The 23,064-nt window shown below is 41.2% G+C and overlaps 3 protein-coding genes across 15 annotated transcripts in view; 2 read left to right on the top strand and 1 right to left on the bottom strand.

Moving 5' to 3' along the window:
* Positions 1–23,064, top strand: part of LOC111250956 (LHFPL tetraspan subfamily member 6 protein) — a 111,094-nt gene that overhangs the window by 1,302 nt on the left and 86,728 nt on the right. For 3 of the 9 annotated variants that reach the window (XM_086991013.1, XM_086991025.1, XM_086991019.1), the window contains one exon: positions 5,186–5,305. The exons of the other annotated variants lie outside the window; for them this stretch is intronic. The gene's annotated coding sequence lies outside the window, so the exon portion shown is untranslated. Of the gene's footprint in view, positions 1–5,185; positions 5,306–23,064 lie in introns of those variants that run through there. 9 annotated transcript variants of the gene reach the window in all.
* Positions 1–23,064, bottom strand: part of LOC111250955 (uncharacterized) — a 94,751-nt gene that overhangs the window by 54,905 nt on the left and 16,782 nt on the right. For all 5 annotated transcript variants that reach the window (XM_086990972.1, XM_086990973.1, XM_086990971.1 and 2 more), the window contains exons 4-6: positions 2,564–2,683; positions 857–1,369; positions 490–549 (exon numbers count right to left, since the gene is read on the bottom strand). In XM_086990972.1, coding sequence (XP_086847098.1) covers positions 490–549; positions 857–1,369; positions 2,564–2,683 — 693 coding nt within the window. The remainder of the gene's footprint in view (positions 1–489; positions 550–856; positions 1,370–2,563; positions 2,684–23,064) is intronic.
* Positions 14,793–20,189, top strand: LOC111250959 (insecticyanin-B-like). Its single transcript, XM_022806997.2, has 3 exons — positions 14,793–15,105; positions 19,445–19,581; positions 20,159–20,189. The coding sequence occupies exons 1-3, from the start codon at positions 14,938–14,940 to the stop codon at positions 20,187–20,189; spliced, it is 336 nt and encodes a 111-aa protein (XP_022662732.1). The 5' UTR covers positions 14,793–14,937.

Genomic DNA, 23,064 nt, shown 5'->3' with positions numbered 1-23,064 from the left:
TTGGGTCTGACAGGTATCAGGCCTAAAAAAAACACAGAAGCTTACGGAATGGACGCCTGCCAAAAATACTTCTATACAACTGTCTAGCATTATCTTCTACCTATCGTTAAGCTGTATACGCAACAATAGTCCCCAACGATTGATCAAAAAATGGCTGAATAGTTGAACGGAGGTAATTGGTGTTAGCTAGTTTCGACGTACTTGAAGAGCTAAAATATCTGCCTCGCCAAACTATACGATTTAAACGATCATTCGGAGTATTTGATAGGACTTCTAGTTGGGTCAAGTTAGGTCAAGGGTGCATTAAGTAAATTCCCATTCGCTCGAAGGAAAATTATTTAGAGTATTCGTTCGTTTATCATTCACTGCCGGGATGGCATTTTCATGAAGATCTTTCAATGTAATTTATGCTCAAGTCATTACTAGTAACTGTTGCATGCTTGCTCGAGTAGGCGATACTATCATTTAGTAAGTAACTGTGGCACTTACTTTGTCCATGTTTCGAGCGTCGGTGACATACTGTTGACATTGTTAAAAAGCTGTCCGGTACTGAAAGGCGCATATCGGTAACACGGAAAGGCAAAGTTAGCAAAGTTAGTCAACATAGTCAAGTTATAAAAGCGGAAAGACGATATGCAAAGTGTTCCGATGTTACTGCAGATTTTCTCGCGTCAAACGGGGCTGCTTGAACGGCAAACTATAGCCACTGATTGATAGCTACTATGATCAATTACGTACGAAAGATACATATTCAAACCTGTTAGCGAGCCTTTTCCATATTTCAGGCAAATCGCTTGGCGAAATTTCACTCATTCAGAATATAAACCGGGGCAAAACTTAATTAGATCACACATACGCGTCGCTAAGATCGTTGCCGAACTTTTGCACGCTCTGGACGACTCCCTTAGCAACGTTAGCCAAACTGGCCACCGATGGTCGCGAGATCGTTTGTGCCGCGGGTTTGTCGGCATCGGCGTCGTAACGATGATGATGATGATGGCGATGACGATGATCGAATCCATCTTTCTTGCGTTTGTTTTCTTGCTGATTTTTACGCTTTTTATGAGCCTTCCTCTTTTTGGCTTTATCTTCCTGAATCTTATCGTATCGCCTAGCAATCATCTCTTCCCACTCTTCGTCTGTCATGAATATTTTCCTTTTTTGTGTTCCAGAAGCCTTGCCGTCATCGATCACTGACCTGACACTCTCGAATAGACCTTTATTTTCTTCCTTTTGGCCATCTTCCTCCCTGAACTTCACTTCGCCATCCTTGCGCCTGCGTCGAATTTCACTCCCACGGCCTTTTTCTACGCTGTTATCCTTGAACAGTTTTCGATCTTTAGCACGACGCCTAGATGAACTGGTTTTTCTATAAAACGCGCAGCATAATTAGATTATTTGCAGATCGCAATGAAGCAGAATACAAGAGAATCAATGTATGAATGCAAAGGGATCACAGCAGTGTCAGGCAGCAAGGCTTTGTAAGCACTTTTTCATTACTGAGTTTGAGATTCTTTCTTTCTTTCTATTTGTTGAAGACTGTATACAGCCATAATTAGCGACGTTGATTTATTTATGTAAATTACATTAGCTTCCTAGTAATGGTTTAAGAACACGAATAAATACGTCTAACCCTTTTTTTTTTTCCCATGGGGTATTTTCCGATTTTTTGTTCTCTAATTCGTGAAGAAGCTCCTAGACGTTTAGTTTACGCACCGTGAAAATGAAGCCGTAAATAAACCAAGACGAAAACATTTGAAACATGAAAGTGTTTTCCGGATTTGGGGAATGGAAGAAGCCAGCGCAGACTGCCGATGCGATATGGCGTTTATATATGTGTTCGCTAGATATAACCGGAAATAGCAGGCCGAAAAAGGTGCACTCCTCTCAGCAATGGAGATTTTCGCCGCCATGACTGGCCATGACAAAACGGTTTGTAAACAGTACTTTATGTGACAGATGGATGCGGTCGGGTTCGCCTGTATGTCAAAAAGTACATCAAACCCACTGGGCTCGAATGTCGACTAGCGCCACTTAGAGCAGCAATTAGTAGTATGGATTGTCAAATATCGGTGTTCAAGTGTGCGTGATTGTGATCGAAGATACGAGCTGGATTTGTTGCGAAGAATAGTCAAAAAAGTTTATGAGTAGTGTCTCTAGAAGCAGCTTTGTAATGCTGGCTTTCATCTCCAAGATAACTTGTAGTCTGATCTAGTGTAAATCTCTTCTGTGAATTGAAATAATCGCTGCGCGGCCATCACAGCAAAAATAATTGAAAATAATTTCCACGTAAAAGGCGACAATATCAATAGACAAGTTAAGGATAGCTACCCGTTAGAACAGGGTCTCGGCCGAGATCCTTAGCCCTTGTATTGTATATACCTGAGTAACGACGTCATAATTGCCATATTCTGAACGATTGATCTTATATATCTGTAACTAACAATGGACAATACTGTACACAGAACTTTGCGTTGTCAAGGGTACGTGAAGAATCGTCACTGACTTGTACGGCGAGGCAAAACTTAGACGAAAAAATCTATTCGTTCTTAGGCCGACATACCTGAGAGTTTCGTTCAATGCGGCGTAATTGACGAAGCTTCGTTTCGTCCGACGACGCGTGAGTCCGAAACCGAGTATAGGCTCTTCCGGGGCTGATCTCAGCGAGAAAAGGTCCTCATCACTTAATTTGATGTAAGCAGAAAAATGACGTGCGGAAGCAAGTCAGAAAGAGAAAGCTGTTGAGTACGTAAAGTCCGTGCAATTGATTTCGAGTAGTTAGGCTTTGTTGTTAATTTGAAGAATTTTTATCGACTAGAAATAATTAAGTTTAAAATTTAGCTAAAATATCTAAATCCACAAAACCCAGATTCTAGACGCATATACAAAATGCTATGTTTTCCCAATAACACCACATCATTTGCTCCAGTATAGGCACATACGTTAACCCATTCCCTCGTAAGTTCGTATCTCAGGCAATATACGTAAATCGAATCATTCGTTTAAATGCTTAGTATTCATGTTGTTTTTGCCCATTTGGTTCACCAGTCGCTTTCTGCTTGCCTGAATGTGGCCCCAGCAGTACTTCTCGTTTCCCCTTCGCAGATTACTCAGTGGTTTATCCCTTTCGTCCCTCGTCTTTGGTCAACATTATCACTACCAGCAGCAGAAGCTACAATGTCACTAGCGCGGCCATCATTTCTTGTCAGTTTTCCCCGACTCTCGCGCAATATTGCTTGTCTTCTACTAAACAGTCTTAGCTCTTTTATGCGCAGCAGCCGTGTACACTTATTCCATGTCTTCTGTAGCTGCGGCGGGGTTCTTTCCGCTGACACCGTTTCTAAACAGGGTACAACTAGTAATTCTACCCCTCCTCCGAAATCTTATCCCGGAAGTCGACAGAGCTTCAAAAGGAGTCCAGCCGACGTTTCTGCTGATCTCCCGAACGAAGCTGGTGCTCTGGCGATACTAGCTGTAACATAAAGCAAAGAAGGAACACGAACGACTAAAGCACGATTGCTGCTGCAGAGCGGCTGAACGAACGCCTGTTCTGGCAATGAGACCCGAGCCGAGTCGAGCGAACTGTTTGGCAATACACGTGTAACAAATAAACGAGGCAAATGCCAATTCCTGCCTCGTTCTCCACAGGCAAGCGGGTAGCAAACCGTAACTCGTGTTGTACCCTCAACGTTGGGGAGAGTGAGTAGAAAAACCATGAGGGATGGACTGCGGGGCAGGAAAAGACAGGCTCAGTCTGTAGAAGAAGTCTGCCAAGTCTTTTGCAGTCGCCGGACGACAACAGCAAGGACGGAGCAGTGAGGGCAAAGCGGCCATGGGAGTAAAGTAACGGAGGAAGAGTGACGTCTACTGAGTTCCTGGACACAAACGATCGCTACCATCCCCCTTCTTCGGTTCTATGAGGCAGCCATGTAAATATATACATTACTAGCTAGGACCATTACGTCCCTGGGTGACTTGACGCCCCCTACGGTCGCTTCTGCCCCTGCGTCCAGTTCGCCTGCTGCCGCCGCCGCCGCCGCCATGATAAACAGAGAACAGAAACAAAAAGGAGGAGGAAAATAGAAAGAAGGCTATGTATGACGACCGTATGGTGCAAATTCCTTTTCGGAAAAAAAGAGGCCCTCACCGCCACTGTCCTTGCCACGATATTAGTCAGAGGCAGATCAGAAACAAGATTTATTGGCTAAGTCCGGAGTAGTTCTGGTCGTTTTGGACGCTACTTAGGGAGCCTGCACAAGGCAAATACTAACAGGATGCTTACACTCGCAGCCTCAGCGCGGACGCGTGTGTGCGCGCGTGTGCGTGTGAGTATAGAAGATACTTGCATTTAGTTTTTGTGGTGGCTTGACTGATCCGTAAATAAACAGTACAAATCCAGCAGCAGCAGTGAAAATCTTGTATTGCACGAAAGCACTGGATAGAAAGATTTACTGGTACCATCTGCTATAAGCCTGATAGCATAAAATTCTGGTTTGACGAAGAATCGCAAGAATACAAGACACGCACAAAGAAACCACCTTCTGCCTAATCAACTCCGAATTGTTCTTTCTGCATAAACTTTTTTTTACATGGAACCCGCCAACAATCGGCTTATACGCCATATATATATATACATATAGTGAACACTCGTATATTTATCGTGTAAGGAAGACTACTACTTTTAATATTAATGCGAGATGCAGCTGAATTCATCTTATCTTATTTTACTTATAACGGAAAATTAATAGTAGTAAAAAAACAAGACTCAATTGCGAATAGCAATTATAAAACACTTGCATTATCCTAATTAGGTTTAGCTGTTTTGTTTTATCCTATCGTTTGATGCAAAAGTTTTTTCAGGTTCAGTTCAACGAGTTACCACATTTGGCTAGAGCGTATCAATTAGTGCTATGTTTGCTTTAAACGGCGCAGCCTTTTTGTATTCTGGCCTTGTACTCATGTGTCAGGCTTTAGACTTGACCTGAAACACATTGATTCGATTACTGATGTTTAGTCTCCAGGGTCAGGCCACGGAACTCCTACAACAATGAAATTAGAATAACCAACAGGCTCATTTTTTTCTACCTCAATAAAACAAATATAGGACCGCTTAGAACAGTTAAACGTATTTTGTTTGATTCAATTTGTTAATGTATATGGCAACAACTGGTATATTCGTCTACAGACAAAAACACAAAGAATATCGGTATGCAGCACGACCCATCGTAACGGGAAGGCTTGAGCAAGCATCAAATCAGGCGTTGAGAAGTATATGCTTCATCAAGGATAAAATGACCATACAAAGGTTAGCTTGTTTAATAATATTGTTATGGGTCTAATAAAACTTCCTTTCCCATGTCTTTTGATACGCTGTTAATTGGCTGTAGCAGCCGTTGTGTTGTCATGGTTACAGCCCGTGGAAAATTTCCAAAATAGTTAATTGCAGGTGTAGCCCAGGGTAGACAGGAACGGCAGGGAATAACTTAACTAAGATATATGGAGTTGGAACCTAGACAGGCCGTGTATTCCCTAGAAAAAAGTGGTCGTTTGCCATACAATTTTTCGTTGGCGTTTCTTTTCAAAATCGAGACACTCGAAAAGAACTTCCGAGGAATTATTAATCTGTTAGCTTAATCAAATCGATTCTCTTATAATGTTATATTTGTATACGGAATACGAAGTACCCTAGCTGAATGAACCTAAAAACCAGCATTAAAAAAACGACAACTATAAATTTCTTTAAGTAATAAGCCTGGTGAAGACAGCTCCTACGAGCTTTTCTTTTGATAAATTTCCACAACCATTCCAGTTGTTCGACTTCTAAACAGCGACTCTGAACCTTCTGGTGACACTTGATCAAAAGATTCAAGTCATAAACATCTAGGCTGTTCAGCAGCCGGAACTGTTTGTTTTACGAGGGGCTCAGAAAAAATTACCAGAAAATCGGTTCTAGTCTAAATGGCTGTTATGAGCGGAAGTGCTGTCTTACAGAATTACGCGTAATTTTGTCCCGAGACTTCGTTGACTTACAAATAACGATTTTCTTTTTTCCTGAAAGGGATATGGCAGCATGACGTCGTCTCCACTAGATACAACACTTAGAACGTAAACCCTGGCAGGCAATTTTGCTCTAATAATAATCATTATACATCTGAGTCGTCGGTGAGCCAGCGGTTGTCTCTTAATTAACGTTTACATTAACGAGGAACATTTTCTAGTTGACAGAGAGCAGAACGTAGTCGGATGTTTCGCGCCGAAGAGTAGCAAATCGCAAATGACGGCGCGCAAACTGTCTCGCTTTAGTCTCATTAGCGAGCATCTGTATATTCTTCATGGCGTTTGGAGTGCAGCGCCTGAGGTCCTTGTAAACTTACGGCCCTTACAGTCCTGTTCGTAGGCCCAAAATAGCCTCTCAGTTTCGCACAGGAATTGCACGATAGTCTTCATAAGACAACCTCAGTTGTAACTCTTTCATATTTCCGCCACATGAACGGATAGCAACCTTTTTCAAAGTGATTCGCGTAGCGATTGGTAGCCGAGCACATAGTTAATGGTTTATAATAAAAAACCACATGATCTCGGGACACGTATGCTTAACTTAGAAACTTTACATTATGGCTGATTTCTGCTACGACTGTATTGACCGCTCTATTTGTCGATTAAGTCATGTCGACGTTACCATTTATTGCCTTTTTACCTAAACGACTCTTCTCTGGACCCCCCCCCCCTTTGCCGGCTAATTAAACTACTATACGACTTTCATAGAAATCTTTCCAAATTTAGTTGGCCTAGGACCCCGTGCATACATCACTGTCTTCCTGAGGGATGAAGATTTGGAGTAATGCGCAATGCTTAACGCTAATACCGAACGCAAAGCTCGAAATGTCTTATTTCGTATTGTAAAGATAGAAACCTTTAACGCTGGTACTCCCGCCCCCCGTCTAATAGCTAACAATGTCTCTAGCACAGTGGGGATCAATTTTCAATATACTACGGATGAAGAGAATGATGATGTTTATGCCGCTTCGCATAATTCTACCTAGAATGAAAAGGCTCAAAAAATACTAAGTGCCAGATAAAGATCAAACCTGAAGCTTCACAGTTGTGAGTTCAGATGCTACCCACTCGGTGCTGAGATAGCCAAAATACCATTATAACCTCTTTTATAAAAAAAATGGAAGTCGTGAAAGTACCTCGAAAGGTACAGCTCTTTCTTAAACTATTGTCAGGGGTTGATACTAGAAAAAAAATCTATAGAGAGAAAATATCTATATCTATTGAAAATGGCCCAATTTTTTTTGTCGCCTCTTCTTGCCCAGTCTATCTATAACTGATTAAAACAATATTTTCTATCAAATCTATATTTCACTCTTTTTTTTTCGATCTTGCCTAAAATATATAATAGCTAGCACTTTATTAACACATATCGATTGGAGTACGTTTTATGCAAAGTTAACAAAATGTAAAGACCGGAAACAACCATATGCCATGATATACATATATAATAGTTAAGAAACAAGCTAGTCTTAGGGATAGTCATAACTTCACATGAGCGACAACAACGAAGACGGCAAACTTGAAAAGTCTATGGAGAACGTATTTAATAACAAATTAACGGAATAAATTTGTTATTATAGAACGATTGCATGACCAATCTTCTTAATTGAATCGGTGGTCCCCAAAAGTATGCAATCGAATAGATTGTTTTTTCCCTTGAAGGAAACTTTAGAAAGTTAACAGTTCTTAACATCAAGCTTACTGCATCAAGCTTAAAGTCATTTGCGGTGGAAAAACTCACCTCAATTTGTCATTCTACCTTATTCCTTAGAAATTCTTTATTTAAGAGAAATAGACATATGCAAAACCTTAACACTCAGGCTGTTGTCGGAATACAAACCGGAGCGCCGTAAATTCGGCATCGTGAACTGCGAGTTTCCATGGAGCTGTCTTGGCTGGAGGAGTTTTACTGAAATGCTAATAATAGTATAAAGTAGATGTATCTCGAACAGGCAAAGTGGCTCGAGTAAAACTTTGAAAATTAAACTAAGGCAATATCCACGGAGCACGGCGGCACAGGACTTTCACGTCATCTTGGCTATAGGAAATGATGCATTAGTACATACAAACTCTTACGATGGACCTTCATTGTACAAACAACGCCTTCATTGATTAGTCTGGAGATAACCGATGGGAGCATTTCCATACGCAAGATATTTATTATGCAAGATTAGCGGTATTTTTAAGTTATTTTGTAACGCATGACCATGATCATGGTAGCCAATGACCCCTCCTGACGAGTGCGGGATTCTGTTTGTTCTGATGGGTCGACGTGTATATTTATATTGTATAAACACCAGTCGTATGAGTTATGGTATTTGGCATCACTTGGACAGCATTAGCACTTTACAGATATCGCGCAACGAGTTTTTGTTCGCCATCAATTGGGCCTTACGTACCCGTTATTAATCAAACAAGCCTGTTCGATTACCTAGCAGGGTCTCGTCATAGCATGGCTCATGTTATAGGAGTTAAGCGGGTGTAAGTATGACGGAGTTTTCTTGTTCATTGCTTACGTCGGCCGCTTCCCGAGCACAGCTTTCAGCGTTACTCAGTACCATTAGCGGTACGTATGGAGTCCCTTTACTGCATGCAAACACACACACGCACGCACGCACGCAAACCCACTAACGTTTCGAATCGCGATTCTCTATAGTGTCCCCACAGATGCTCACACAAGGCACACAATACCGTGCAAACAGGTCAAGCGTTGAACAGGAGCCTAAATCGAATTAAGTGTCGAAACATTGTTTATTCAGACACGGACTAAACAAACAGTTTACTTGTAGGCTTTAGCTGAACAGCTTTACTGATTACCAGTGACTACAACGAAACTATGGCTTTGAAGCTCTCCGATGCTCGGTCACGATGGGTTACACGTCAGCCGGTTAGATCACAGAAGCGGGTACAGGGGAATTATCTGGTTGCCCCAATGCTTATCGTCCCACGAGATCTTCTCGCTTTCACCATTAATGCAGGCCCCATAGTGCTGGGTCCGTTGATCTATAACTTTGTTTACGTTGTTACATTAAAGTTAGGGCTAGAACGCACGGAAGAGTCGTAGTGATCTTGTTACGCCTCTAGGATGCATAGCACTCCAATGGCTTAATAGCTAGCAGAAACGGCGACGGGAACGACGACCATTTTGGTCAAAAGCAACAAACTCAATCTGCTCCGAACGATAAAAACCTAGTCGATCTTTATTTCGTTATAGCGAAATGCAAGCTAATCCATAAGACACTGTAGCATATCTCGATATGCTCGATATTTGGAGAGTACGCAAAAAAACAGCCCATGGCGTACCCGGTGAAGCCAGCGGTTCTCAGCTGACGAGCGGAGTGACTGTTACGCTTCGAAGCGGTGACACCAAATGGCGCATTAGAAACAGATAGATCGTCCATTGCGTGATTTACGTTCACGTTGCTCACAAATTCGGGAGAGTATAGTACATTTTGCGAACCACTATTTTCATCTCGTTGAAGATCAATAGCTAGAAATGATACTATATAACGATCGTGCCTCTGAGATAAGCACGAGATATCCACAGTCCACACAGTCGACCAGTGAACACAGACACACATTTGATGCTGTCGGGCGAAGCCTGAAAACTAAATATGATTCAAAAGTACCTTGTCCTGAGATAAAATTGATTCAAATGAGGCGAAGTAACTTCCTGTGAAATGTTTGCAACAGATGACCTCGTTAGATTCATTGAATCCTCTCGCCGTCGAAGACGCTGTCTATCGCTTGACAGTCAAGTCAGCTCAATGAACGGACGATGAACGCGTTGATAGGACACTCGAATAATAAACATTCATCCAGATGCGCTGCCTTACGTAAATCTATAAGCATATATACTGGAATGCAAATGTTATTGTGAAGTACACTTATTTTGTGGGTTTTTGTCAACGCCCCGAGTTACTTGGTCGAATTAGCCTTGGCCAAGGCTTATGAGTGAACTATTGTTTACTCGGATCTTCTCAGATGATAACAACACGTAATACAGATAATAATAATAAGTTGTCATTACAAGTTACTAAGCGTCTGCGTATTGGTCATATTAGCCGACAATGCAACGTTAAGCTGAATAGTAGCATTAGCAAGTCACGTCCTTACCGAACAATACAGGTTTGTTACGAACTTTTCGTCGTCAGCGGGTACCCAGCCTCGGGTAAGTTGTACGTGAAAAATGGTTTGCGTAACGGCTCCGAAACAGTAATCCTTATAACGTATAGACGGAGTAAATTTCGCGAGATGACTATCATCTTTTCTAAGCACTGGGCAAGCCCCGTCTAGATTGCTTTGTTGAACATGTTTTTACCGATAACTTAAACATAATATCATGCTACCGCAAGATATACGTACGCTGAAATCTTCTCAAATATGGCGTACTGCGTGGAACAAACGAAGCAAGTGGATTATGGTTTAATGTTGAAAACGATGTCTCCAAATCGAGTATCTATATAAAGCACCCATAAATCTACCTATCTTTCAAAACCACGTTTTCTTTAGTTGAGCTGATCACGTTTGCGCAGTACGTCGTTCCCTAGGAATTCGTATTTCAGAAAAGCTCTACTTCGACGGTGCTTTGCTTAAGCTTAGACAAGCAAAAACCTTATGACTCATTAGTCTTTTTATAATTAGCGTTTCTTTGGGAGCTGACCTTTGTTTGAGGTTCTCTCCTATATTTAAGCCATTTAGCTGGCAAATGTCTCAATATCCTTGCTAAAGCTGAAGTTGCGAGACCTTGAACAAGAATCGTAGAACCGTTCAACCGATACAACTTTTCGTCGAAGCTTGTAGCTAGATAGTGCATTCGTCACAAAATTGGTAACATATTTTTTTATAGCATAAATATATCGGTTAGGTCTTAACGCAGACTTCGGTCGCGTGAAGCTGCACGACTAATTATTTGCTCATCTCTTCACCGAACCTGAATATCTAGTGCAACGACGGCAGTGACGGCGCTGCGTGCAAGTGATCTTAATATCTCTGGGCCCAATCGCACGATCTCATCATAGAATAGATTACAATTCAGAATTCTAGACAGAGAGATATCGTGAGATAAGGTCAGTTGACAAAAAAATTCCCGGTGAGGAATTTTATTTGACGTTGTTACCTTTTATACTAGCTAAGTAGGCGTTGCAATGATCCGGACTGTTGACAAAGTGCTGCTATATTTATCATCTACTGTATTGCACTGGGTGGTGTACGTGCGTAGGTAAGTTTGTTCGAAGGTACGACGCTAATTCTTTAGTTAAAAATATATTATACTATAAAAATATAAATAACCTAAGCTTGCCAATACCAAGCACAAGCTTACTGGAAATTTCTGCACTGGATCAAAATAGGACCAGCAAGAGTTGGTCCTATTTAGACACTTCCGCGTACCGTATTCCTTTTTTAAGCACTCAATGGCCTTTTACAGGCACTCGTACGTCTGCGCACTGTTCTGCTGTAGTGGTTTACAGATCTGCTATTCCGCCAGTTGAAATTTTTCACGCGTTGCAGCATCCGAAACAGCAATTGCCGACCGTGATAAAACAGACACCATATACATTAATAACATCGTTGCAATACTGACTATAACATGACGACGATAGCGATAACGATCAATGAACGATTATCAGCGACAGACATAATATCAGGAACATCAGATATATCGGGGGGACGCCGTGATAATTCGCATGGAAATGAGATGAGCGCACCAAAAGCATATAAATTCACCGAATGGTTTTGGCCACCGAACGATAGTCAGGCCTGAGCTTATTGTTGATTCGTCGGTTTAGTGATCGGAAGAAGTTTACTGTGATCTAGTTAAAGGACTTTTTTCGTTTCTAGTTTTTTTTTTTAGGTTCTCAAACTTTTGAATTTTCATCTACCACTTCGTGGAATGGAACAATGTGCACAAACTGAAGAACATCAATCTAAACGAGTACACTGGGACACAAGTTGGATATCTTAATTTTCTAGTACGTTTTATATGTGCTCAGTGTTCCTTTGTTTTACAGCATCTATAGCTGGTTACGTGATTAAGTTTTCCTTCGAAAACAGTGCGGTGGGTAAGGCTTCAACGCAAATATTAAGAAAAGACACTATAGATCATACTTTGTGCACGTATAGATTACAATAATAGTTTCTTTTTTTGTCATAACTTTTATCGGAATAAGTTTTGTGACTATATTCAAGAGTGCAGCTTTCTAAAGCGACCTCCTATCCAGGTCATCGTGCATTGGTTCACGCAATAAATATAAAAAAAAGTGGGTTTAATGTATATTCTTTGTCCGTGTTTTGTATGTATAATTTGATATGACTTGAGAAACAGTACTTTGTGAAATTTTCTGAGTGCCAATAGCTACTCAAGACCCGTAGCGCAAATCATTAGCGAAAATCGGCCTAAAATCTAAACAATCATTATCCAAGCTCTATATCACATTATTCATGCTGGCTATAATAGCCCTTTGTTAATTGAACATAGCCTGAAGAGCCTTCTTTCATACGTAACAGTAATCTTCGCCTTCCGTTATGAAGAAGAGTTAGGAAGAGACAAACAGCTTTCGCTAGTTCAGTAAAAGTACGACCTTGCATAGCAGATCATCAGGGAAGTTCACGATTTTTGATCTTTATAATCACTCTTACAACGCTCGGAAAGTACGTTTCATCAGTCTGTGTTCAAATTCTGCAAGCCTTTTTCCAGCGTGCTGAATATATTCTCAGAAGTTATGTTGACTTCTTACAAAGCCGCAACTGCAGATGCCCGCTTCGCAATGTAAGGCTTGCTAGAGCTCTCCACTTGGCTACTCGCTTTATGCGTTTCTTTTCGCTCGGACGGTGAAAGGTCTAATGGAATTACGTCAATTCTCTTCATCAGGGGGTAAGGTCTGCTTTGGAATGGTACCGTGAGACTTCAGAACTCTCGTACGTCAGTTGCGGGGCAATATGCCACAAAGCCGTAAACGCTGTCAACCTAGAAAAGTAGCTCAACCGTAGGAAATATATAGCTCCACTAAATGGTTGTTTTATTTTGGCTGCGCATCAGTTTTGACCTAAAAGTTCATCTTTAGACATGCTAAGAAAAAAACGTTGTTTCTGCTTTGGGTACAATGAAACACCAGAACGAAACCGCCGTAAAGTGGGGTTGGGGTGACGACATCGTGGTTAGCGTATCTGCCTGCAAATTTTAAGGGTACGTTATGGTCTAGGTTCAAATACTAGCGTAGACACACTTCGTTTCGTGCTAGGAGGTGAAGGTCTAATCGGAACGCCTAACGGTATAGGCTCGAGATATAGGCCAAAAGTAATTCTAGTGAGATTCAATCTTTCCTTTTAAAATACTAATGCTAACTAGTTGTTTAAGGACAAGATCTCCACATGAATGCAAACTCGCTTACGCAAAAATTCTTCCTAGACATTATCTAGCATTCGTCCCCATACCTCAAAAGACACCCAGAGGCATTTTGCGCTGTCGTGTTTACACCCGATGAACTGGTCTGAGCAGGAGACCTTTGATAGCAGAAGCGGAAAATAACTCGGAAGCTTTAAAGCAGTTTTGTCATTCAAGTTGTTACATATACCATACATACGACACATTGTTAATAGGTTAATAGTGAACTGTGGAAAAAATTCTCCTATGCTAATTAAAGTAAGTGATGCCTCAAAGTCGTGCCTATATTTTTTTTATTTATAGCACCGATTTATCATATAGTAGTATACCTGCGTGTAATGGTATTATCAAGTTACCGAATTGACTAAATGCACAAATTACATGTAAAAAAAAAATATTTTCGCAGTGTGTCTTATATTAAAATGATTTATAATAAACACTATTCGAACACAATATAGCACAATGATTGTTTCAACTGGGAACTTTTAATATGCTTATGTTATTAATAATAATGCTTAATATTGACTTGAGGCAGGGCAATTCCAAAAAGATACAATCACGTAGCTCTGCTTTGAGAAGCAACGTTGAATACTAGACAAGTTTCGTGAAGTTTGTGTCAGACACGGTGTGGCTAGACAGATGCGTCAGCAACTCCTGTCAGAATATAGTGAAATACATTTGTTTATTGCAGAGTGTACATCTTCTTTCCATATAATCGAGATGAATTTTCACTTTGGCATAGTTAGAGGGGTTAGAGGTACAATAGTTTGGCGAGAACTAGATGACAGCGGTTTGTTATAGGTTTGCTATAACGATGGCTTTTGGGCACCTCCTGTAGCTTTGTCTTCGATCATAACCAAAATGACCCATTACTTTTTCGAAATTATCACAGAAGTGCGAAGTTGATGCAAACACATTTAAAGTAATAGCATCTTATCTGTTAATTGATTAAAATATCAATCGTATTTTGAAGGTATAATAAAACGGGACACCGCGAATGAATGAAGGGCAACACGTGATTACCAATCCAAGAAGGCTGAAAATATGAAAATACTGTTAGGAATAACTAGATATGAATCTTTGTCGCCGATTTTGGTTTGTTTCAGTCGCTGAGATTCATCTGTGAAGATAATGTCTATCGGTGCGTGTGTTCTAATTATTCAGAAGAGAAAATTATGATCTGACAGGATCACGCTATTCAGTTACAGAGTAGCCTGCCATTCAGAGCGGTCGTTATTTAGCTGTTGTATTAACATTTATCTATGTCGAAGAAGACGGGGTCGGCAATGCTTCGCGAAACAGTGGGCGAAGGATCACACGGTGGGAGTGTCTTTTTTCCTTTCTTGCAGTCCAGACTCTTCCATAATCTTCCACCAGAGACCACGCTTGCTATTGCTAACCCCGTTTGCCTGATCCGTTCCGTCTACATTGCAGATAGGTCTGTGGCGGCGACCATAGCGTTCTGCACCTGAAGGTGGGAAAAGTTACCAGTTGACATGACGCGCGTACCAGCACGGGCGCTATCACTCGTCACGTTATTATGTGGACAGGTGCGATTGACTCAGCTGTTAATGCTGTTTTTAGTGCGTTGCACAGATGCAATGGTTATGCCAGGACTGTGTCCCACCGAAATTAAGACCGTCGACGATTTCGATCACGATAGGGTGAGTGAATATACAGTTACCTCTTTTAGCCTTAAAAATACGTACGAAATAATTAGTGTTTTCAGCTTTAATTCAAGATGATTTCTGAGGACGACGTTTTGTTTGAAGTATGTAGGAGAGCTCCGATTGATGCGGACGAGCTGCTTGTGATTGTCACTATGAGGGAAGCCCCACCGTCTTTTGTATATGGCGGTCTACCGAATGACTAGGACCACGCGCGCTCTGGACTCGAGTTGAGTCTAATATTACGTGCTGTGATGATTTATGTGTCACCTTTCTTTGCTAGGCTAATGATTTTTGTTTTAAGTAGAACGTTCAACGTGGGTTCTCGGTCAAGTCAAAATGGCTTGGCAAGAGGCGACCCCTGTCCAAATGACTGTTTTGGCTTCTAAAATTCCTCGACGAGAGTCTGATTTGAAATAGGAAACTGAATCCACAGAGGGCAGACCATATCGGCATCACCTTACACTGGATCGGTTTTTTCCACCGAGTTCAGATACTGAAACTGCGTTGTTTGCGACCCCAAGGAGGGAAGTTGGTTCTCGCTATACACCGTCACTTGGGGTCGATCATTTGTCGATATCTGTACGTGAATCTAGTTGGCCGACGTGGTACGACGAAGTCGTACGTGGATGCGACGCGACACATACAAACAAACCCCATCAGCGATAATGCATTTGTCAGATGAGAAAATTTTTTTTATTAATATTTACGATTTTTTTTTTATTTACTGAATGGATCGTACGCGTGGCGCTCCTCTTTACGCAGAATAGACAAGTAGTATATCAATTGATGCATAATCTCTTTGTTAAACTCAGTTTTATACGAAAATATATCGAAATCCACTTGACTGGCGTTGCATACAAACTAGCCTATAGCAACCCTGTAATAAGCTGCACGAACAATGAGCCTTTAACATGAACTGGATTGTATTTTTAGCTAAAAAATGACGAGTTTATCATTGAGCATGCGCGAAAAACAACAGTCGCCTATGTCGATTAACCCTTCGATCTACAGGATAGCGTCAGACTGGTTCTGTATTGTCAGCCATGATTCCGGCGACTTTTGTCACGCATGTATCGGCACTTGCGATTTCCGCCGAAGGCAACACGGTCTAATATTGTTAAACCGTTGTTTGGATTTTTGTGTGAACACTAAACTTACTAGATACAATAATCTGAACGGTAAGTTAGGCGTTAAATGAAAATTAAAATTTCGAACATTTGAGACAACCTAATCATGTATACAACTTCAGCTTTTTCCTCAACATAACCAGAATTCTTACAAAATTGTACAAGCGAACGTCAAACACTTTTCCACAACCTTTCTATCGTAAATCCTATAACAAAAAGAGAAATAGTGTACCTTCTATAGCCGTAACATGTAATATATAAATCGTCTACACATATTCCATTCTGTTGCAATCACTGGGCTAGGTTCTAGATCCCTGGTAAAATAGAATACTTTGAAGTTGAATAGGTTGTCGAATCTCTAGCTTCATTCGAAGTTACGTACGCTTCGACGGGCCCCACGATCAGTGTAGTCAAATCCGTCGAAAGGCTGAACCTACCTAGTCCCATATGAGCCTGTTTCTATAATTCAACTACGGTTTAAATACGTTTCATCTAAACATGCGAATTACATACGTGGAGCAGCACATTGAGCTAGTGTATCTTTTCATTTGATTCGAATGGACGTATCCGCTACCCGCGCACCCTTAACGGATAGAGTACGTAACCTTTGCTATGTCTCGATCTAGTGCAGTCATCTATAGCGTATCTTAAGACGAAGTTTTTGACAACCATGAAGATTGGAACGTACAAATAAAAAGATTGAGGACTGGTAAATATAGGACTGCAATGCACAGGTAACGTATTCGCTCTTTTACGGTGGAAAGGGCAATAAGCAAAAAAAAAGGGGGCTACGTCGTGCAGTTACTAATACAGGGTCAATTATACAGATTTTCCAAGTTGCTACTGTTCTCTAGATATCTCTTGTTATTATCAAGAATGTTCCTATGTACGCAATTAAAGAATTATTAGATAGTAACTTATTTTTAGCTTCGGAAGGTATGGACAGTCCTCTAAAATTCTCCACTGTTCGTACGTAAAATTTACGTATTGTAAAACAACTTGTGCGTCGTCGGGGTGTGTGCTATCCGGAGAGGAGAGCAAAAAGGAGTCTTTTTGGTTTGAAGAAGTAAACTTCCAGTTGAAGGTAGACTAAGGGAAAGCAGATGGCAGTACGTGCACTAGATAAGTAGGTTAAGCATTATATACATGTAAGGCCATTGGTCCACAACCCTGTTACAGTGATTTAGATGACTAGAAATCGTCTGCGAATCGTAGAAAGCTATTTACAAGTTGAACGGTTTATATACAGCTCCAGATACAGTTACTAGGGTCAATCTCAAAAGCGGTAGATGCGATAGTGAAGCCGCATGGAATGAATACGTTTCATCAGCATCAAACGAGACAAAACTGAATTAAATATGTCCTTCAGCTATATCAATGTTAAAACATATATGCTTGTCGTAAGGTCGACAGGAACCTTATAATATGTATTTGCCAGACACACAAACGGACATCGTTCTATACGTATCTGTACGTGTTTGTGCGACCTTGACAAATTCTGTACGGCAACACTGTTTAACCAATACGAGACGCACAGTTGTTAACGGTAATGTAGAAATTACTATAAGAAGATATTGTCGCAACCTTAGTTTGTGTCGTCCCCTGGCAACCAGATACATCGGCCTTAGATGAAGTTATGCGGTAATTGGAGCTTTGCCCTGACAGCACAACGATTATAGCGTACGAGCAGGCAATACTTCACAGCATTATTTATTTCCTTTAAGCATTAATTGGCGACACACAGGCTGTTGGGCCATTTGATAAAGAGCCTCAGAATTATTTCGAAAAATAGCGAGCATCCTTTGAGCCTGGTTGGTAAAAACAGCATGTTTTTTTATTGTTCATCAATGCCATAAAGATTCGTATCAACCATAATCTGTGCCCGTCTTCGGATTTAGATCCATTGTATTATCCGCATCTTCACTGACAAGAGATTTTTCCGGGCAGTCCGCTTTGGAACTTTATCTAGCGAAACATGGGTCAATTTCTTTATGTCGTATTATTTATATTGATATTTGCGCAAGGTATAGAATAGAGCATTGTAAACATGTGAACCACTAATTACTTTTCTTATCGTCTGGATAGAACTGAACAGCACCTGGCAGTTAAAAAAGAACGAAGTATTTTTCTAAATAGTGACACGGTACATATCGTATGGCTTTGCTTGCTCTAATATATATATATACATGCGTACTTAAAACGATCAAGATTGTTGTGGCAGGTACGGAGGACCAGCTACAAAGACCAAATCTGGCGGGTCCATCGAACTTACTGCCATTATCTAAGGATTTTCTTGAACGGTATAGTACACTAGTTCGCCATATTCATGGCACCTGTTACGACGCACTAATTTTCTTTTTTTTTTTTTTGATTGTGTGAAGAAGGCGACAACAGATACGGTTTATTTAAACAAAAAACCTAGTAACTACGTCTGTGCATAAGAGACTTGTATCGTAGTGTTTGCAGGGCTAAATTAATATATCGCACCATAGACCCATCGCAGCACCATATTTGCTTTTTCGTTGTGAAGTATCACTGAGATCTATAAACATTGTAAATAGAAATGGGATTGCCGGTATGCACAGAAAGGCCATCCGTTAATAGAGAAAAAAAACCGTTAATATATACATTGCCACCAAGTGAAGTGGAATTAAACATTCATATAATGCAATTATAGTTTTATTCAAAATATAAAAAAAAAACTTGTATATTCACATATTTCGAATGTTTACTCCTATATTCATGATAATCACTAAATCTCATTCTCGAGTTTCTACGTCAAAGCAGTGATTTTTTTCTTTACTTTTGCCTTTCCGTTTGTTTCTCTATCAAATGGTGCTGGTTTTGATTTAGGACACACAGGGCCTATGTGAGGGTGCAGCAGAACGCAGCGCGTACCAGACAGGTTATAATGCCAGTGTAATCATAGGCAATTTCTTGGTTTTGTCAAATACTACTAGCTACTAAAACCCTAGTTGTCCTCTGCTAAAAAAAAAAAAACCTGTATCGTGTAACTAAATAATATACAGTATGTAGTGTACAAGAATTCAGCTGAAGTCGATGTGCAAGAATTTCCATCATTTTGTGAGTCTACATTTTTAATTTTACTGTATTATTATGTATCCGCTCATGTCACGCGCCTTTCGCCTGCTGGTATAATTGGCGCTGCAACAACTGGCCAACTTCGATATGGACGGACTTTCCAGTTTATGGGAACGTGGTATGAGGTGCAGCGTACCCCATTTCTCATGGAAACAATGATTCGCTGTAACAAGTTCCACTATCAGGATAAAGGCGACAGTGAAGAAGGCATCATTGTTTACATGAAGGGCAATCGGCAATCGTAAGTAAATTAACGTCAATTTTCTTTAGGTTCGTTCCAACGCAAAGTATAATCAAGGCTTCGTGCCTCAAATAGCGCGCTGTTTTTTGAAGATGCGATAAACCGCGACTATCTGGAGTCATTTTATATTACATCAGACGCTTAATATTAAATACCGGCAATTGCGTTCTCTTCAAGTAACGACACAGTCCTGACGTGACGTTAAAGAATCATTAAAGGTTCAATGAAATTGGTACGACACTACTTGGAGAGCGTCCTCTAGCAAAATGAGACGTCTTACAACAGTAATAAGAAATGAGTGAAAATTACTATGGGGGGGGGCAAGAGTACGCTCACCTTTATAATTTTTGTTGAGAGAAACACTTTGACAGAAGCAACTCGATTGTTGCAACGCTCGTTTTGTGGCAGATTTAATAAGTTAAGTATTATATGTCGGCTAATCAGCCCCTTATGCGTCTATAGCTGGTGACCCTTGCTTCAGCGCCGGCTCATTTTAACCTATAATAACTGTGTAAAAAAAATTACTAGAAAATAAATCATATTCAATTTATAAACGGATTCTTATCTTTTGTTTCAGTGTATCTGCGATGCTTTCATCAACAAGGTAAGTGCCTCAACTAGACCTAGCCAGTTATTCATTTTTATATCCTATGTACCATCTAAAACTTCGGTACGTATCTGCAGTGACGCTTTCTTATGTCGTACGACATATTCGTAGTAATTCTTCACTAGATCATTTAACTCTGCCTGACCGTACGTAGCCGCGATGGGCTCAGACTTTCCGAGCAAGATGACAACCAAACAAAAATCTCATTAAATGCTCAAGTTTCCATCAGGTGGCTTTAAATCTGATCGTATATCAAACTCTCTCCACCGTAAAGCACTGACAGTTCCACTTTCCTTATCCTTGCTTTCCTACCCCTTTCTGTTTCGTCCTTTTGCCTTGGCCTCGCCCATTTACTTTTTTATATATAGGAAAACGAAAAAGAGAAGGCCCTTACTAATAGCAGATTGCGGAAATCGCGGTAAGGATCGCGAGCACTGGTGACGTGCTCGTAGGCGCACAGGATAGGGGAGAGGATGCTCCAATAGAGCGATTTAACTCCCCACTAGTTGGCTGTGGCTGGATGCTTGCTTACATGGAGACCATCCAATGTTAGGACTCTTCTGTTATAGAAACGAGCAACGCAAGGGCTACACAGTGAAAATGGGGTACCCCACCCCCAAACTTTCTTATAATGCCATCAGCTTGTAGCTTGAGAGCGGAGGGCGTAATCTCCGGGTTACTTCGGTGTAGGTTCGTGAACGTCAGGGCGATGGAGATAGCAGCGCCGGTAGTCGTGTCTATGGACCCCTTCAAATGTACTGGCTGGAGAGGAGATCAAAGCTTGGATTGGCGGATCGTTTTTCTTCCCACAACAGCACGTTGAGTTGGACCACCAGTATCATAGAAGGAGCAGCAACTGCTTCACTGTCCTTCTCTCGCAGGATCGTAATGCTGGTGGTTTTTCTCAGATCGTAACGCTTACTTTTTACGAATCTTTTTTCTTCTCTCTCGTTTAGCCTGAAGCCACGACGAAACAGACCGGTGTTTCTCGTCGGTCTCGTGGTTGCGCGTCTGTTCCGTCGATGGTCGGTTTCCGTCTTGAGAAAAGAAGCCTGCCAGATGAAAATGAGGACTGATGCTTAACTATGGCTAGAATCGGGATGGTGGGTGGATTATGATAGATGGCTGTAACGGAGCCAGAATATCGTCTAGTTGTTAGTTTGTTGCTTATTGCCCGGGGGGCAGTTAGTTGCACTTCTCTTGCTATCTTCCCTGTTTGGTCTCTTCGCTTCGTCACTTCTCTAGAGGGAGATATCTACACTGCTGTTAGTAGCAGTCGTAGTCGTCATCGTTGGCATTTCCACGTCTATATGCAGCAAAAGGAACGGCACACGCTGCTGTTGCTACAGCACATCCGGGCCCTTCCTGAGGCAGAACACAGAACGTCCGGAAGTTGGACGCGTGCCTAAGACTAAGGGGACCGACTAGAGGAAAATTCTGTCGTCATAATCCAGCATGTCCTTGCTACGAGCATCAGCAAGGGGAGAAAGATGGGAAACAAGAGATTCATAGGGACTTCAGGGTAGCGTCTCTCCGCGGCGAGACGGACAGCCGACCGAGACGGAACGGTCGCTCGCCTCCTAACAAAGACCGCCTCAGGGCCTCTCATAGGCCTCATAGACTTCAATACTGCAGCTGTTTACAGAGCTTTCCTGCGAGTTCTATCAGTGTTCTTCTCCATCCTGACATGGAAACGACCTGACACCCGCCGTAACGGCGACTGCGGTAACATGAGAACGTTAGACCTCCAAAAACCGCACAATTCTTGCTTCTAATCAGTCGTATCTAGTAGAAGTCAGGGAAACAAGTGAAGCAAAGCATTTTAAAATAAGATCGGACTTATAAGCTCTAGTGTACGGGAAATATCTTCTTCTACAGCTATAACGTACTTACTAAAGGATGCGAATAAGTGAAATGTTTTTTTTAATGAGACTGCTATCTCAGGCTTATATGACCCACATTTTTGTTATCAAGGTGTTATTCTACATAGAATATGTACGAAATGTTAAGTGAGATCAAGTGCGAATAATAATCCCCTATCAGACAGACGGTATGGTGCACCGTAAAACGAAAGCCTCCGAACAACGAAAGCGGACTTATATGATAGAAGAACTTTCTATAAATTCCAAATAATACAAAGCAAAGAACATGCATAGAGCGAGCGAAGTTCCATTTAGAGCGATCTGGCCCAGCTATCACGGTAAGGCACGCCTGACTCTGGCATTCATAGGTTCCCATATAAGCGAGGTTTAACAAAAGTGCCTTTAGACGACATAGACATCACACATAGTACGTTGTGGGACATAAATTGATCTGAAGCAATGCTGCTAGTACCTGAGGTAAGACTCGAAAGATTTGTCTACACATAAAGCAGGACTTTAAATGTTGAGCGGCAACATGGAGCAGAACGGCTAAACTGTAATATGTCCACATCAGCTTCGAATAGGATCGAGGCTAGTTTGAAAATGTACTGAGAGAAGCAAATAACTTTGACGGCCATTATGGACATCAGGCTTTTGCAAACCGTAAAAGCATAGCCGTATTGGCTAAAGTGAATGATTACCTTAGCACGGCAGGTATTGTGCAGATTAGGCTAAAATGGTGTCCTAAATAATATGAACGTCCGTTGACAGTCTCGTCACGATCTTCTTTTATTTCATACGATGTTAGAGCTTTTTACTAATCCAGTTCTTCCACGTAAATCGGATTTATCTCTTAAAAAGCAAAACGATCGAATCGATAATGTAAGCAGACTTCCACTAGACATGTCAGTGAGTAAAGGAGTAAACATATTTTCCCTCGAGTTCTTTCTCGAACACATTGTGCAGTTCTGTATAGGTACCGGTCAATGGTAGCTAGACGATCCCAAACTGCTT

Source organism: Varroa destructor, unplaced genomic scaffold, assembly GCF_002443255.2.
Source record: "Varroa destructor unplaced genomic scaffold, Vdes_3.0 BEIS01000005.1, whole genome shotgun sequence".
Lineage (NCBI taxonomy): Eukaryota > Metazoa > Arthropoda > Arachnida > Mesostigmata > Varroidae > Varroa > Varroa destructor.
This window is presented reverse-complemented; position numbering and strand designations above follow the sequence as displayed.